This window comes from Megalops cyprinoides, chromosome 6, assembly GCF_013368585.1.
Source record: "Megalops cyprinoides isolate fMegCyp1 chromosome 6, fMegCyp1.pri, whole genome shotgun sequence".
NCBI classification, from domain to species: Eukaryota; Metazoa; Chordata; class Actinopteri; order Elopiformes; family Megalopidae; genus Megalops; species Megalops cyprinoides.
This window is the reverse complement of record NC_050588.1, coordinates 18,956,576-18,974,242: the sequence shown is the minus strand read 5'-3', so window position 1 is coordinate 18,974,242 and position 17,667 is coordinate 18,956,576. Positions and strand designations below refer to the sequence as shown.

At 44.3% G+C, this 17,667-nt stretch overlaps 1 protein-coding gene across 1 annotated transcript; it reads right to left on the bottom strand.

Annotated features, from left to right (window-relative positions):
• Positions 1-633: 633 nt before the first annotated feature.
• On the bottom strand, positions 634-11,876 carry LOC118778705 (collagen alpha-1(I) chain-like). The gene is made up of 6 exons (XM_036530341.1): positions 11,671-11,876; positions 8,823-8,880; positions 8,342-8,429; positions 7,041-7,585; positions 2,927-3,070; positions 634-1,990 (listed from the first exon to the last, which is right to left on the bottom strand). The coding sequence occupies exons 1-6, from the start codon at positions 11,802-11,804 to the stop codon at positions 1,463-1,465; spliced, it is 1,497 nt and encodes a 498-aa protein (XP_036386234.1). The 5' UTR covers positions 11,805-11,876; the 3' UTR covers positions 634-1,462.
• Between the last annotated feature and the right edge of the window lie 5,791 nt (positions 11,877-17,667).

Below are 17,667 nucleotides of genomic sequence, written 5' to 3'. Positions count from 1 at the left end.
GGCACATGATTGATTTGAATACTCACAGAAGTCTTTGTTTCTCAGGAGGATAGCTGTATCTGTGCTGTTAATTTCTCCTAAAACAGCAACTCCTCTCCTTCCCTGAGCTTTTCCACTGTCTCTCCTTTTAGCTTTTTATTAAATAATTCTTATTTTTTACTTTTATTTATTATTTTTTTAACATGTTGTTCATCACGTTTCCATCTTTACTCGGGAACCTGTTTGTTTATTTACACCCAAAAGGGGGCAGCCTTTCAAAAACTCACCCTCTGATGATATTGTCTTTGTAACTGCGTTTTCTTTGGATGGCCTCCACTATTAGTGCTTGAACCTTTACACTGTGACAGAAAGTGCTGGAACAGTGCCCCAGCTGAAAGGCAGCTGGGAAAAAACAGCCCTCACTGCTGCTATCCTCCCAGCTGAACTATGCGCACATCCTCCAGCTTCAACAGCAGTTCAACTTGGATAATAACACCAAAAAAGTGACACACTTAAGGTGCGTGTGTGTTTGTGCTTGTGTATGCCTGCATTTGTGTGAGAGTGTGTGTGGCAGTTTGTTTCCATGCATACGTGTGTGCTAATGCATGTGTAAATGTGCATGCATGCATGTGCGTGTGTGTGTACCCCCCCCCCCCCCCCCCCATTCCCCCACCTTAAAAACTCATCATTGTGCTTTCAGCAAGCAGAGACGTGTCACATTGTTTGGCATCAGGAGATGTTACCGTTCAACTTATTTGTGTTGGAGGACGTGTGTGTGCGAGTATGTTTGTGTGCAGGTTCCTGCAAGGATACACACTTAAGCTGGATGGTGGCATCTCCTCTTAGCAGAGTGGAGACCATAGATACTCTCAGAGGGAGATGGCTATCAGACATCTCCAACCGTGTTCCTTTGTCTTTGTCCTGAAAGTCGATGTCATGATCCAACCAATTATATCTCTTCCCAATTTATTAACAATTTATGAACAATAAATAGAGAGCTGGGGCATCCTCTTGACCCAGTTAGAGTCCAGGGCTAGAAACCTCTTTGCAAGGTAAACCTGTCTGAGTGATATGTGAAAGGGGGATGCGAAGTGAGGTAAACTGGGGACACGAGAGGACATCTGTAAGGATCGTGTACAGGACATGTAAACAGACAGAGGAAGATGTGAAGTTCATGTGCGATGTGTCCCGGGCAGTAAACCACAGTGTAAACTCTCCACCAGCTCCTGTGATCCAGGGTCCCTCATCAGGGCTAGTGGTGCATGAAAACAGCTGTCCATTTAAACGTGAGATGGGCAGTGAAACAGACCAACTGGCACTCAGTGAGGGAGGGACTATGAGGATAATACTTGAGTGCTAAATCAAGCCAGTGCCATAGTCTTTAACATTTTTTGTCAGTTTTTTTTTTTTCCAAGGGGTGTGCAAATATCTACAGGACGTATGAGTGAATGGCAAGCACTTAGTTTGAGTCCATGAGGGGGTGCTACAGTCCGGTGACGTACATCTCCATGCCGTCGTTGAAGGTGAATATGGTTGTGGTGCTGGAACTGGTCACACCGTGCTTCAGGTCTCCAATGCTCTCGTATAGGTTGTCGCCGGCAAGGGTTTTGTTAGACAGTGACTTCTGCTGCTGCTGCAGGAGTGGCTTCTCCTTCTTCTTCTTAGGCTTCAGCGTGGCGTTGATGGGGCGCTCGCGCTTCCAATCCATCTTCAAGGCGTCATGCTCAGGATTGGGCTCCCCGGTGCCCGGGGGCCACGCCTTCTCCCCGATGGACTCGTAGCAGTGGTCATCCGCGGGGACCGGTGGTCCCCCGGCCCGTCCCTCCTGCTGGGCCCCGCCCGCCCATGACTGGGGCTTCACCACCACGCTGAAGCCCGCCATACCCCCCTCCCTCTCGCCCCCGCGCGCCAGGGTCCGGTGCCCGTTGTTCTCCCTGTTTGCTGGAGGAGACCCTGGCATGGGCCGCTTTTTCTTGCCAGGCTTGCACACCTTAGAGTACATCTCAGACACCTGCGACAGGAACACAGTACAGGGTGCGTTAAAACAAGGTGAAAGAGAGTGCATCCCTGACAGTCACAGATGAGGAGAGGCTCACTCACCCTGTCATTCATCAGATGGTTTTCAGCAGCAAGCTGACTGGACCATACTAAACAAACTCATTTAACCCCCAGCGTCATGAACACAGGAATGAAGAGGTGTATTTTTAAAATCATGATGGGTAGACCGCCATGGGGATGATGATGGTGTGTGCTGTGCTGGGGGAGGCCTGTAGCTGGGGGGGGGGTTGATCATAGATGAAGAACTACTATGTGGGCCATTAGTTCTACTCTGTTTGTGCAATTCTCATCCTCAACAGGTGAACACACAGTGCTCTGCTATCTGGCCCTCTAGAATCGGAGTGGGTGATGAAAAACAGAGAATTCTATTTGAAGTGAGACAAAGCTTCTTATTAAATAACGGATTGCATTTAAAAAGAGCCTATAATGGTTTGCACCTTGGAATGTGGGTGAGGAAGGGTGACCCATCTCAACTAGCAGCAATGTATAGCACCAATCTGATTTGACTATATGACTGCTCTGCACTTGTAAACACTCCTTTCATAATGCTTTTAATTAGGGGTGAGTACCATAAGTCCCGTCATTCCGTTTCTTTCTAAGGTCCTGATACTCTGCAGATGTCACTGCACACAAAAACTGCTTTTCAAGGCTCACCGCTCTTAACTTGCCTTAAAATCATTCTTTCTGTTTCCTCATGTCCTCTGCTGCATCTCCTCACTGTGTCTGCTCACAACATGTGAGTCCAGAAGATGGCGCTGTTGGTGCTGTTGGATGGTTACAAACATCACCACAGCAGCTCAAAAGGTGGAGGCTTATGATGGGGGTGGATTCTGCCTAGACCCTGCGGAGGGCATTAGAGGCATCACCCCACGCACGCAGACAGACTCACCCCTGCTGAGGCTGGCTGGCTCTGTGTGTTGTCTCCCTGTTGGGGGTTGTGTGGGCCCATGTGTTTGGGTGGGAGCATGACCATGTCATCATCTTCTGGTGGCTTCCATATGTACTGTTCTCCATTCCCCATAAATACAGCTTCCTGTAGAGCACAGAGACCATGAGCAAGCTCAGCCTCCCACACCAACACACAAACACTACACACTCGCTCTCACATATGCACTACCATTCACACACACACAGACACACACACACACATTCTCTTAGTTTCCTCACAAAAACACAGAGACAAAGCCCTTTCTGATACATAACCATTGCTCCTCCTCCCTCACTCCCCCCTCCTCCCTTTGCTCCCTTCCTTCTTTCAAACATACAGGCAGTCATTCACATGATACATACCCAGCCAATGATTCATCTTTAATTTATGGCTCATGGCGGGGCTGTGCTTGGTATTAGTTTATAAATCTATCGGTACAGATCTGCAGAGTTTGCGCTGCAAAATGAAAGTCCAGCTAAAAAAAAAAATGACTTTGATTTGAAGGACCGGGGTACTAAGACAGCTGTAATTAGCCTGCTTGCATTAACGGCACGCAGATGGATGTGCTGAAAAAAAAAACACTATTGTTATCAATACTGTTGACCGTAATAAGCAAACAACTGCATTCTTGCTCAAATATTTGTGGAAACAATATGCATTACAGAAGTTATTACTGAAACTGAATGATACGTTTTACAGTACTGAGATGTCATTCACTATGATTTAATACACTATATCTAGTATTTAACAGACTTGGATGTAACATTCTTGCACTTGGCACTGCAGGATTTAACACACATGTTTGTTTAATGCAGGAGGACTTAACACAGTAGCATTTTACACACAAGAACATAAAGCAATAGGCTTTAATGTACAGGGATTTAGCTTCCTAATTTTAAAACACTAGGATTTAACACTTTTCAAGCTAATATATAAGATTTAATGTGCTAGATTTAACACACTAGGGTGTAACACAGGACTTAACACACTACATTGCAATGCACTAGGATTTAAACATTCAGGTCGGATCTAACTAGGATTTAAATCCTTTCACTAGGATTTACACCTTCAAGTGTCAACTGTGTCAGCAAATAGTTAATGCAAACTCTTCAAAGGGGGGTGTGGCTATCTGTCTTATCAGAGAGTGCTCTTATCTCAGTCTGAAGACAGCGGGCACTATGGAACCAAAGGTGGAGCTCTGTGCTTTACTTTATGATAAAATATCTGATTGCAGGTTATGTAAGAATATGCACATATGTGTGTAATGAATTCACAAATTATGTTGTGTTATGCATGTATCCGTATATCACTAAACTATATAGTGATAAACTATATAGTATATATATATATATATATATATATATATATTATATATATATAGAAAGAGAGAGAGAGAGTGAGTTTAGTATATATGCTTTAATATAATATATACAGTAAGATATTGTATAATTTTATATTATAAAACTATATATCATACATATCAATATCAATATAAAATAACATATTATTATACAATGTTATACTAATAATTTAAGTTTTTGGCACAGAATGATGACGTTCTCAAAAGTTTCTGAAAAACTTCCTCAAAACCTCCTGAACTTAAGTCCCTGCCACCGCATGCAATCGATTGATCACTAATCGCAGTTTACACCATTTTACCAGATCATGTGCTCAAAAATTCTAAAGCAGTGATTTACAGCCCTCTAGTGGCTATTTTCAGACACTGTTGTCTGCAAAGGGTAAAACATTATTGCATTAGGTTTATTTAGCAAACATAACTTACAGTTTTCACCTTATCAGTCTATAGAGCTGGGCATTTACTGGGCAATCTGGGTTTGTACCTTGCCTAAGAGTACAGCATCTGTAGCCCACCTGGGAATAAAACCGGTAACCTTTATATTACGAGTCCCATTATATCACATAGCTGCCCCAAAGTAGAATAAACTGGGTATAAATGGAGCTATCCAATATTATGAATGAACTTCAACAAACTACAAAGTCATCTGAATAAGGTGCAGTACACTTTCGATTTTGTTAAACGTGATCTAGTAAGTAGGCAATCTAACGGTGTTTACTGGCTAGATTTCTGGATTAACAGAGCGCAATAAGGATGAACAGTCGATCATTTGTTTTGGTACTCTTTGTGTATGTTAGGAATGTGCATCTCCATCACTGAGGCCGATGCGATACACATATCGATGCATTGCCAACGATCCGATACATTAAAGATACATATGAAGCAACTACTAATGCCATACGATATGACTCACCCCTATTGCGATGCAGTGCGATTCGACACGATTTGATTCAAAACAGTGCGATTAAACGCGATAGGATGCCATGCAAAAGAATATGATGCTATGCAATTTAATATGGTACAGATAGTTTGACTTTATTTTTTTGGTTCTTCTTAAGCAGACAGTAAATCATAAATTAACTAAAAAGTACAATTTTTACTTCACATATTTGATTCTCTCTTCATCCTCCATGATCATCTGTGACTCGCCCGGACACGCCTCCAACTCGCGCGAGACTTGGCCGAGAGACTTGAGAACTTGCGACTGACAGCAGTGGAGATGAGAGCGCGCGCTTGAGAAACAGTTTAGAGAGGAGGAATCAATCTAAATATAAAATTAGGCTATTGGTCATGTTTCTGAGCAGTATAGGTATAGGGCCTGTAATAATAATTATACATAAATAAATCGGATTTTACCGATGCAACGATGTTAGAAACGATGCATCCTGAGTTCATCCCAAAATGTATCCTGTGCACATTTTTTTAATCGGGGCAATCACATCGTGAATTTTTATGCCGGTGCACCGATGCGAATCGGTGATTCTTACCATCCCTAGTGCATGTGCGTGAGAGTGTGTGAGAGAGTGAGAAAAAGAGAGAGAGCAAGTGAGAAGAAAAGAAAAGGAAAGCCTGCTCCCATTTACTGCAAATTTCAAACATTTTGCAACGTTTCATTCTTTGAATACATTGACACGGTGTTTCAATAAACAATACGCTTGCGGATTTTTTTTCTCTGCGTATTTTCAGCATAGGGGAAATCTGTGTTTCAGAGGGTTGCATCACCCGAGTGGCTCTGAAGGCACCGCATCTCGTGAATGTTAAGAGATTCTGAGCTGAGCAGGCTAACTCTGCCTCCAGAACGTCGCTTCTCTTTACAGAATAAAAAGCAGCAGGTTTTGTAGCCAAACAAAACTGTCAAAGTCCTCTACTGAAATACATTACTTTATTTTAATGTGACTAGCGCAATGGAAAAAAAAGAAAAAATCTGCAGGAAAAGAAAATGAAAGAAAATGCTATCGAAACAGGATTCCCTCTCGTCCCTACGCGTCCACGTTGGTGTGTGGAAAATAACTGATAAATGAACGAGATTACGTAATGAAAACAAAGGTATGACGCTTGCGTAAATTAATATTAATAATTACATTCAAATAATAACTAAGGAAAGCAATCACCAGGGTGGCGCTCATCTGATCCTGATCTACAGCAATGGCAAAAGCAATAAATAGAAATGAGTTAGTTTTCAGTTTAATAAATGAGAGAGAATGCTAAGGTTATTACAATAATAATAATAATGGTATTTTTTTCCGGATAGTGACTCATCAATAAACTGCAATTTCAATGAATTTCCTCACACAATGGCAGCGCTGGCCTGCTTTGCAGCGTCTAGGACGCAAGCGCCCTGAAGGAAGACCTTGCGTCAAAACATGTAGGTGCTGATTTTATGTGAACTGGCTGAAGAAACGCATTGAAATTCTCAAGTTGCGGTTTATTGATGGGACTTGCTGTCTACAATAATTTTCTGGCTTCATCCAGAAAGGAAAAACTATCTGTATTGAACTGATGCCAGGACCAGGAGGCTCAAACAAAGACAAAAACCGTTCATCATGTCAGCATCACAGACTGCAGTAAAAACTAACTCTCCCTTGAATACCTGAGTGGTATCAATTTTTGCTTTGTCTGAACGGACCCCAAGTTTCTTCCCGATTTTTACCTGAATTTATTGGAGGAACACAATATTGGCCACTGTTCTTACAAGGTGGCCCAGTAGGAGGCGCCTACCTTTGGGAAAGAGTGAAGTTGGAAGGGCTCCACGTGTTTCCTTGGGACCTTCTGGCTGAGGGGGTGTGCTGGAGGCGGGGCGAGGGCCGGGTCCTGCTCACTCGTCTCAGTGCCGTTCTCCCTCCTCTGGGGTTTGTCCACCTTCCTGACCTTGCGGATGCAGGCGTACTCCGCGGTCACGGCATCCTGCGGGGGCACGCCAGGCTCCAGGACCAGCGCCCCGTTCCCGCCGGGCAAGCCGTTGCCGCCGATTTTGTTGTCTCCCGGCGGGGGGCTGGGAGGGGCGGGCGTGTTGGCGGGGGCCGGGGGAGCGGGGGTGTCCGTCTCGCCAGCCCTGCCCCCAACTATCTCGTACAGGGCGTCGTCAGGGCAGCGGGGCGGGGAGCCGCGCCCTCCCACCTCGGAGTAGGTGTGGTCCCGCTCCTCGCCAGGCGTGGTGGGGATCTGGGGCAGCTGCCGGGACTGCGGGCAGCGCAGGTCGGAGTTGGAGCGCCGGCTGGGCAGGAGCAGGAGGTCCATGCTAGCTGGGCGGTTCTTGGAAGCCTCTGCAGAGATGGAAGGTTAAACAGAGAGAACCAATCAGTCCACTGAAAGGAAAGTCCGCTTAACAGACTGAACGGCAGCAGTGGTTTGATAAGAACACTTAGTTGTGGGAATATAGAAAGATTTTATGGTTAAAGCCCATTAGAAATGAGTGTTTGTGCTTTGTTTCGATGGTTCTTCACAGATATCTTCTCTTTGATGGTACCATGTTGAGTATGAATAGACTTGAAATAATGAAGTTTTGCTGTAACAGTACAGGTTGGGATCAAGGTTTTTTCTTTATTATTTTTTCAGCATCATTTTTACAACATGATTAACTATGATTCCACATATGGGGGATATGTCAAATGGTTTAAATAATATGTTATAAATGAAGCAGTGCACAGAGAGAACATACAGCATGGTTTGCACCACAGTTTGTTCTTCTGTTTGTTAATTTTGTGCAGCTATTTGAGCAGCAGTGTGTTTAGCAGAATATGCAGCAACTTTTTTAAAAGACAAGACGGCAGCCACAGTGGGATTGTGTTGTGGAATCACCTGGAGCTTCAGCTCTCCTGCGGCCTGCATGCACACCTGCACCAGATCAAGTGCATCTCATGGGCTACCAGCCTTAGGGTGAGATAGAGCCAACTTTGTCAGGTGTGGCTCAACCTAGACTGTCCAACTGCAGCTGAACCCCGCTTGTCTCACAGGTATGACTGAGCTCGGGTTGACTGACAGTCGACTGGCCAGCGTGGCTCAACTCCATGTTTACTCACTCTTGCCATTGCAGTTGAGCCTGTTCATCTCATGGAGCTTGGTGTCGGACTTGCTGATGGAACGCAGCTTGGACTGCCTGAGTATACTCTGCAAACGGGGAGTGGAAAACAGACCGGTTTCATGCGGTTATGTGTTTGAACAATGGGCATGCTATACATACCCACACCCATAAATATACACATACACACAAACGTATGCGTGAACACCCATTTATGTGCTTACACAGCTAAACACCCATAAACACACACACACACACACACACACACACAAAGAAATACAATACCCCCCAACAGATGCACATATGAAAACACATCCATACACACACATCAAAAACACAGCACAGAATCAATACAGTGTGTGTTGTATATAGCCGAGTGATAAGCTGTGGAGGGGGCATGACTGCATGGAGGGCTTACGCAGTCTGTGCCAGTACTTATTTTCCGTAAAGAAGAGAGCCTTTCACAGGACTAAATAACGCACCATGTCCATGAGTCTGTGCTTCGTCCCCTCTGTCTGAGCATTGTGTGTCTTCCCTTTCCTGGAAGTCAGACAGGACAGACAAAGCAGTAAGACCCAGAGCTTTAGAGCTGGACAGTATCTCATCCCAACATGCCTTCTGCCTGGCCAGGAAGTGGAGCATGGACTATATACTGACATTAACAGCAGATGAGGATCATTCTCAGGCTGTGCCCCTCCTAGAAATTTAACTTAAGAGCAGCAGAAAATTAGATCATCATATCTAACAGTTATATGGGCTCAGTATCAGCACGCTTGAATGGCAGAGGATGATTATGGTCATCATTTTTCAGTCATTTTTTTCATTTGGCAGGTGCCCTTATCAGGGATGGCTTACAAAGTATTGGAAATTAGAGCACAGAGAACACACCTCCAATAAGCAAGGGCAATGCACACCCATCTTATCCAATTAAAATGTAAATCCTGTGTTGCAATAATGGCTGTATAAATCATGGGTTGCCTACTGTCTGTCTGCTGTCAGTAAAACTAAAACAGCAGTCATGTGTTTTGGTCTCAGCCTAACAGACAGACAAACACTACTAGTTGGAGTAAGGGTTATGGGTAGTGGTAAACTATACCATTGCATATGCCTACAGGTGTGAGTATGTCTTTTTTTTTTGGGGGGGGGGGGGGTGTTCAGAGGGGATGGTGGTAAACTACATATTTTGGGGATGGGGGCAGAAAGGATTAGGAGGAATAGGAGTGGGTGTGTTGGGTGGTGGGGGGTTGGGTTGCTGAACTGAAGTTGCAAAATTCTCAGATGCAGTGCAAATTCCTGCCTTCTCTGCAGTGCTGCTTTTATAAAGTCTGCTCCCCCCGCTGACTGGAGCATGTCAGGTCTCCGAGGCTGTCTGGGATCCCCAGCGCAAATCGACCGGACACACTTGCATCTGGGGGCCCTGGTCGGGTTTGATAAGCTCAACGCACAACTTGAAACGATCTCCCCCTGCCTTCCCGCTGGGTCTCCAGCTGAGAGCGAGAGAGAGTGCTTTCAGCTCGTATTGGTTGTGGCTGTTTTTTTTCACTCTCCCAGCTTTCTGGGATGATTGATACACCTTGAGAACAGGCGGATTCTGAGCCGGGCCACACCCTCACCTTCTCCCCTTCATCCCTCTACCCACCGAGTATACTCAGACCGAACTCAAATTTTGAAATCATATACTATTATGATTCAAACAAGAAAGGTGGGTAAAGTGACTGAAAGAGGGATTTTCTGTCTTTGAAAGAATATTGGGGGTTGCCAAGTCTTTGCATTTTGAGTCAAAGGTGCTAAAAGTATTCCTCCCTCTAATATGGGAGGAAATCATAACTCTTTTTGCCTCCTGCCCTCTGTCCACTTACAGACGTAGCAGTGGTGACACTCTCTTGCACTGAGTGTAGAGATGCCAGACAGGAGTATTTGCTGTGTGTGCTGCATGGCATCTGAGGCAGCGAAGGAATACAGAGTGAAGAGGTGGCATGAAATCTTTTGCCTATGCCCCTAGCAACAAGGCCAAGAGGAGAGGCCTGATTGGTTCACAGCTTTTTTTGAAAATGCCTGTGTCCCCCTTTCTCTTTTGTCTGGTGGAAAATCCCCCCGCTTGGCAAACCGAGGGGCCGCCCAGCGATAACAAGCGCAGCATCGTATGGAAGACATCTTATCTGTTCTGACAATACATGACATTAAAATTCATCGTTTTCTCCCTCTGCAAAGCAGAGAGGGAAGTAGGGAGAGAGGAAAGCGAGCGAGAGAGAGGAGTTAGAGAATGAGAGAAAGAGAGAGAGAGACAGACTGAGCCCTGCAGACTAATCCTCGATCACAACAAATAATTCAAGACAGATGTTTAAGGACAGCTGCTGGAAGGAAAACGTTTAATTGGAACAATCTGACATGTTTACTGAAACGTTTGACCTCCTCCTCATTTCAGAAGATAATGTGTCGGACTGTAAGGGGCTGCAGTGCAGTAACACTCAATCTGTTACATTTTATTGCTCTGAAACAGTCTGTTACATTTTACTGTTACCTTCAGTCTGTTACACTCCATTGTATTCCATCTGTTACATTCAATATTTCATTGATTGATCATTGGTCCGTGGCAGTGGAAAAGAATAATGCAAAGAATGAAAGTATATTTAAAGAACTGTCCGCTTTCTTTCTTTAAACACACATCTCAATCAGCCTTTTATAGTACTGATTTATACATGCTCGTCATGTTCAGTCAAATACTTTCGTCTTTACAGCCTTTTAGAAATGCAGTATATTTCTTTCAGAGAGTGACCACAGTTTCCCTTCAAGAGCAAAACCCATAACTCTCCTTTCTGTGAGTGTGTTAAAATCACATCAGTAGTGTTGTTGTCAGCTCTCATTCATTAGATCATCAGGGCCATTTATGGTGCAGAAATGTATGTTAGCATTTTGGTACAGCCATACTGTCAGAGACAAAAGCATGTTAGCATTTTGCTGCACCAGTACTGAGAAAGAGAAAAGCATGTTAGCATTTTGTTACAGAAATACTGACAGAGCATTTTGCCATCTTTTTGCAGTAGTGCTGACAGAAAGAAAAGTGTGTTAGCATCTTGGTGCAACAATACTGACAGAGAGTAAAGATTCTTAGTATTTTGGTGTCGTGGTACTGACAGAAAGAAAATAATGTTAGCATCTTTGTGCACCAGTACTAACAGAGAGTAAAGATTCTTAGTATTTTGGTGCCGTGGTACTGACAGACGGAAAATCATGTTAGCATCTTTGTGCACTAGTACTGACAGAGTGAAAAGTATGTTAGCATCTTGGTGCACCATTACTGACAGAGAGAAAGCTAAAGCCTTGTCTCACCTCTGGCAGCCTACACATAGCAGAACGATCAGGATGGTGACCACGAAGGCGGAGGCAGCGGCGATGGCCCCCAGCACCAGGACCTTTCCATAAGGGGGAGCGGTGAAATTCACCCCGTCCTGCATGGAGGCCATGGGAGAGGGCCAACACACACACACACTCGCGCTCTCTCTCACCCAGACACACACAGACTCACACACAACCGTTCAAACCCTCACACACACACACGTTCTCATACACACGCACACACTCACACACACACAAACTCAGACGATGACACACACTGACACACACGCTTATACAGACAGTCAGACACATACACACATACACAAACTCACACGCTCACACACACACACTTACAAACCAAAACACTGACACATACACTTAAACACACTCACACTTTCACAAACACCCACACGTTCACACACTGCGATACTCACATACACACAGGTTCACACGTTCACAAACACACACACAAATGCACATACACACGTGCACACACACTCACACTGTCTACTCCTTGAGATCTGGGATCTGGAGTAGGTGTTGGGGTGGGGGGAGGAGAGAAACAAAGATGATGTCAGGGTCTACCCAGCGCTCTGTTTTACTTACACGCAGAATAAATAAGAAAGAAAATGACACGTTTGAAAAATCAACACATTAGTGGTTAAACAAACTGTGATAAAGCCAAAAACAATTTAATATAATACACGCCTTCCACACTGAAGAGGCATAATAAACCACGGAGGAGAGCTTTTATAACAGTATATTAAACCGATATAGCAGTTCTGCCTGATAGCTGAAGCTAAGCAGTGCTGGTCTTGGTTAGTACTTGGATGGGGGACCTCCTGGGAAAACCAGGTTGCTGTTGGAAGTGGTGGATTAGGGCCAAATGGGGCAGTTTTGGTAATATATCCTCCGTACACAAAGGAAGACACAAAACAAAGCTTTCAGGGCAGATTTAGACTAATACTCCTAATACTAAACAACATTTAAAAGAGGGCATTTAATTTTTGAATACACAAAAAACAAAACCCCACTTCAATCAATCAGCCATAACAAGAGCTGAGTACAGAAAAGAATCCCTTCAGCCAGCTGCTCCGGAGGATCAATGCACTTACAACTACTACCACCAGGCAGCCTCAGGACAGTGCAAAAGTAACAGATACAATTTGAACAACCACATAGTAACAACACAAACATAGTTCGGTACGCCAGCACTTTTGGGATGCAGGCAATAGCTCAAAGAAAAATGAAGTGCTCTTGGGCTCTAAAAAGACAGGAAGCCGTGGCAGACTATCTGTCTATGGAGAAAGATATTAAACAGAGACAAATAATGAGAGAACGCAAACTGAGAGAGGACCGCTTGTCTGCTGAGACTGGCCGCCACAGGCGAACCTGGCTGTCCAAAGAAGGCAGGCCATATTCTGTGACAAATATAGTGGAACAAGGAACACGAATTCCCCCTAAAATAACACAAATCTGCCCAAAATGCTCACAGCCTCTCTGACATGGACAAATGACCAGCCCTCCTGGGCGAGGATGCCTCAGTGATGGCAGCTCAATACTGCACCGCACGCCATAACGTGACAGACAGGAAGAGACCAGGACACCATCTTCATCTTCACCAGCTCCTGTGAGCCGCAGAGGGTTACAAGTCCTCTTTCATGATTTAAAGATGTCATTCAGATAAGTACCTAAAATATTTGAAATAACTGTACCTAACATCAAGTGTATTTTGTGTTGAAGTGCTTTTTTTGGCAATGGCTTTTGTGAATGTGAGAGACAGAGAAGGAGACCGGGAAAAAAAGGAATAATAAATACACGAAGTAGACTGAAAAACACAAATGTCACTCATTAAGTCAATAATCGAAGCAATGCTGAGTTCAATTTCAATTTTACTTCCCACTGAAAACATGACATTCAGAGCAAATAAATACCATCCAGAGGTCCAGAAAGGCTCATGTTAATATCACACACCCCTGACTTTTGATTAGTTCTGTCTCTCATCATACAAACCCTTCATGCTGAAAAACTCTCTGCACACACACCGCATCACTGCACACACACACACAAGTCTTTTTAAAAGAAGAGACGATAATCTTTAATTTTGTCACTTCTGGGATATCTCAGTCTCCCATCATCCATATGGATGACAATGGCCACGGAAGAAAAGCAGAATCTGGGTTACCATCAACTGTAAAGGATGCAGAGACTAGTACACTGGTAGGTACAGCACTTTATATGTGTATCTAAGGGGGAGACTATAGGTGAACCGCATACTTTGGATGTAATAATCCTCCATGCCTGGGGCTTCAGTCCCAGCCCAGCCCTCTGGGAGCAACAGTAACAGGGTACCCCTACCAGTGCTGGGTCTCCTGCTGAGAGGATACATTTGCCAGCATACCCACTCTGAGAAACAATCAATAAAGCACAAAAACATCCACAAAACCCCTCTCTGTCAGCTCCAGCTCCCATCTCGGCTCCCTTCGGCAGAGGTGACCGTGAGGGCAGGCGCTACAGTGGCACTGGAGGGGATGCAGATGACGATTGGCACTGAGGAAAACCTGGGTAAGTCACGACTGCGGCAATCCTCATTAAAAATAATAAAATAACTCTTTTTTTTCTTTCTCCTCTTTCTTTCTCTTTCTCTCCCTCGCTTTCTCAGAGCATTCAATGATTCAGACTGGTTTTATTAGCATGACAGAAGATAAGCATTTTAGGGCACCTCTCATTTTCTCATTCTCACTCTCTCTCAGCAAAGCAGGACTCCACTGCGATGATGAGCGTGAGTACTGTCTCTCCTCCCTTACTGCCGCTGCTGTTGTTGGGGAGCGGCAGCAGGGGGAGGGGCTGACACTGTCCTTCAGAACTGGGGGTCTTTGAGGCAGCGAGGAAGAAAGCACAGTACATTGTCTGTGTCAAGGTGACCCACCTTCAATCACTGGCAGGGTTTCGTACCTCAAAGTGTAATGAGATTTTTTGGTCTGGACTCATCCTCTAAAGGCTGCTGGAGGTCCCTGTACAAGCATTCAACTGAAAGACGGACAGCTGAACTCCAGTGAAGGATTGCACACGGGGCAATAGCTGCGATCAGATATCTGGCAGACCAAAATCCAACAGTGGGGGAGGGTTTTGTTCGCATACTGAGACACTGGAGCACCTCTTTGTTCAGTGTCCCTGATTGAAAGGGTTGTCTGTTCTTTTAAAAAGATGGTTTCAGGCTTTTGGATGAGGTGTTCACAGCAAAATTTTCTCCTTAGTACCTGCTCTCAGAAAAGAACAACAGTAATTCTGCTTAACTACTGTATCTATCCATTGTGCCAAAACTTGCCTAGAAAACACAGGAAAACTGTGTCCTTGGGTAGGGGTCAGTGGATCCTGTCTGCATGATGAGGCGGTTGCTGACTGGTGGAACATTTGGCTAATTTTGGGAGTATTTTGGGGGTAGGGGAGTTTTTGCAAATTGGATTACAGTCTTTCCCAATTGCTAACACACTATAACCGGTTCCCTCAGCAAGAAAACCTATAGCCTTGCCTCATTTCTCAAAAGATACACACTTTTCTCACAACTGTAAACACTTTTCACCTGTTTCCACATGTTTTAGTATTCAAAACTCATTCTGCAAAACCTTACACAAAAGTGGCCAAATAAATCATTCATTGCACTATATGTTCATTCAGCAAACACATGCTCTCAATATAATTAATTCAACTCATCACAGCCTAAACTCAAAGACCACACATTTCTCCAGGTGCAAACACTAAGCCTCAAAATTGTTAACACCAATCAGAATTGCAGGGTCAATAAATAGGGCCTAGAGGCACGTCCATGTGCTTTGGATCAATGGATCCTAACAAGGCCGAAGTTGCAGAGCAACAGAGAGGAAGAGGACGAGGACAACAACAACAAAGACAAGTAATCTCAGATGAAATCCGTGCCACCCTACTTCATCATGTGCTCATACATGGGAGGACTATGAGAGAAACTGGACAGCTAGTGCAACCCAACCTAAGCTGTTATACGGTTGCATCCATTGTCCGTACTTTCAGAAGGGAAAACAGGTAATTTTCCTTGTTGTTACTGTGATACATGTAATGTTGTAGTGCATACAGACTGAATCTCCACTTTGTTCTCAGTGTAGTTTTTAGTGTACCACAGTAATGGATGACCATAGGTTAGTAATGGTCAAATTTCATTTTTTGCAAAACTGAGAGGTGGCCATCTGTTGGAGGTAGAGGTGGAGACTTCTCACAGCTACGCAGGAGACTGCCCTGGTGAATATGGTGATTGCCAACAATGCCATCCGTTTGAGGGAAATTCACACCAAAATAGCTGAAGACCAGGTAGTCTTCTAAAGAATAGACAGTATCAGCATTTCCACCATTGACCAGATTGTTCAGAAGAACCACATAAGGACAAAGCAGCTGCTCTGTGCGCCTTTTGAAAGGAATTCAAACAGAGTTAAGGAGCAATGATTCCAGTATGTGCAGGTAATTGCTATACTGTATAAAATTTTTACAGTATGTAGAGTATGGCCCATCTCTCCAGCATATCAATACAGTACTGTATAATACTATAATGTGTTACAGTGACTACAGTACACAATCTTTCATTCCAGTACAGTAGTACACTACAGTATAGTTTTTATAGTAAAATGTGTGTTTTTTGACTTCTGTAGACAATCTTTGAGCTGGATGCCATGGCTGACCCACATGAGTGCATCTTCATTGAGGAGACAGGGTTCAACCTAACAAAAAGGCGCAAACGGGAGCGCAACATCATTGGTCACCGTGCCGTCATACAAGTTCCTGGCCATAGGGGAGACAATCGTGGCGCCCTCCACCGCCATGTCAAAGTGAGTCCATACAACACGGCACAGCTTCTTCAATTTCTAGATCAGCAGCACAATAACATTCTTCAACAGGAAGACGAGCCCGGGCAGCCAGAGCAAGCTCAATATGTTGTCATTTGGGATAACGTGAGTTTCCATCGGGCTGCTCCGCTTAGCGCCTGGTTCAATGACCACCCCAGGCTCACCATTCTTTTTTTGCCAGCATATTCCCCATTTCTGAATCCGATTGAGGGATTTTTCTCAGTGTGGTGGTGGAGAGTGACCGCAACCCCTACGCACAGCAAAACCTCCTGGAGGCAATGGTGGACGCCTGTGGTGATGTGTCTGTGGTGTCTATCCAGGGTTGGATAAGGCACACAAGGGCATTTTTCCCATGCTGCCTGGTAAGAGCAAACATAATGTGTGACATTGATGAGATATTGTGGCCTGACCCAGACCTGAGACGAGATGATGAGAACGCTGATGCTGATGCTGAGTAACCTGTACATTTGCTGCATTTGGAAATACACTAAAACTTTTGGAAATTGGGTATTTTACTGTGCATGGACTCTTCCTTACATGTTTTGTCAGTGTGACATTTCAGGTTTTTCACCAAAGCAGCATATACAGTATCCACTAATCCCTTATCCACTAATGTAAGGGGTATTTATTACAGTACTGTTTTGAATTTCTCTCGCTACTGTGTTCCTGAAAGGGTTATCTGGATATTCAGTGCTGTGACTTTACAAAGTTCCAAATTATTTCTCTGAAAACCTATTCCAAACATTTTGGTAGCAGTGTTTTGAATTAATCCATCCAGTGTGTAACAAACAGTCATGTAGTCTGTGTTTTTGACAGCTTGTGTGTGTTGTCTGAGGGCAAGGTTTTATTGGGACACAGAAGCTAGACGTTTGTACCATTGGGTGTGAGTTTTTAAAATTGTGTGTGAAGACTTGAAAAAAATGGTGAGCTGTTCTAGGAATTGTGTCTAAGCAATTGAGAAAAAACTGTAACATGATGGCTCCAATGGACAACAAAAGCCTGTGTCAGAAAGTCTTCAGCTGCAGAGCAGTGGTCAGAGAACGGGACTCCGAACCGAAAGGTTGCAGGTTTGAATCCAAAAGCAAACTGCAGCGCTTCCCTCTTCACCAGTCAGTTCTTA

Bases quoted from the DNA above. Each gene is read 5' to 3' on its own strand.
- LOC118778705 (XM_036530341.1), bottom strand. From the start codon at position 11,804: ATGGCCTCCATGCAGGACGGGGTGAATTTCACCGCTCCCCCTTATGGA. The intron at 8,430-8,822 runs GTGCGTTATTTA...CCCCGTTTGCAG, and splicing joins AGCACAGACTCATGGACATG to AGTATACTCAGGCAGTCCAA. The intron at 3,071-7,040 runs GTAGGCGCCTCC...TGTGCTCTACAG, and splicing joins AACTTCACTCTTTCCCAAAG to GAAGCTGTATTTATGGGGAA.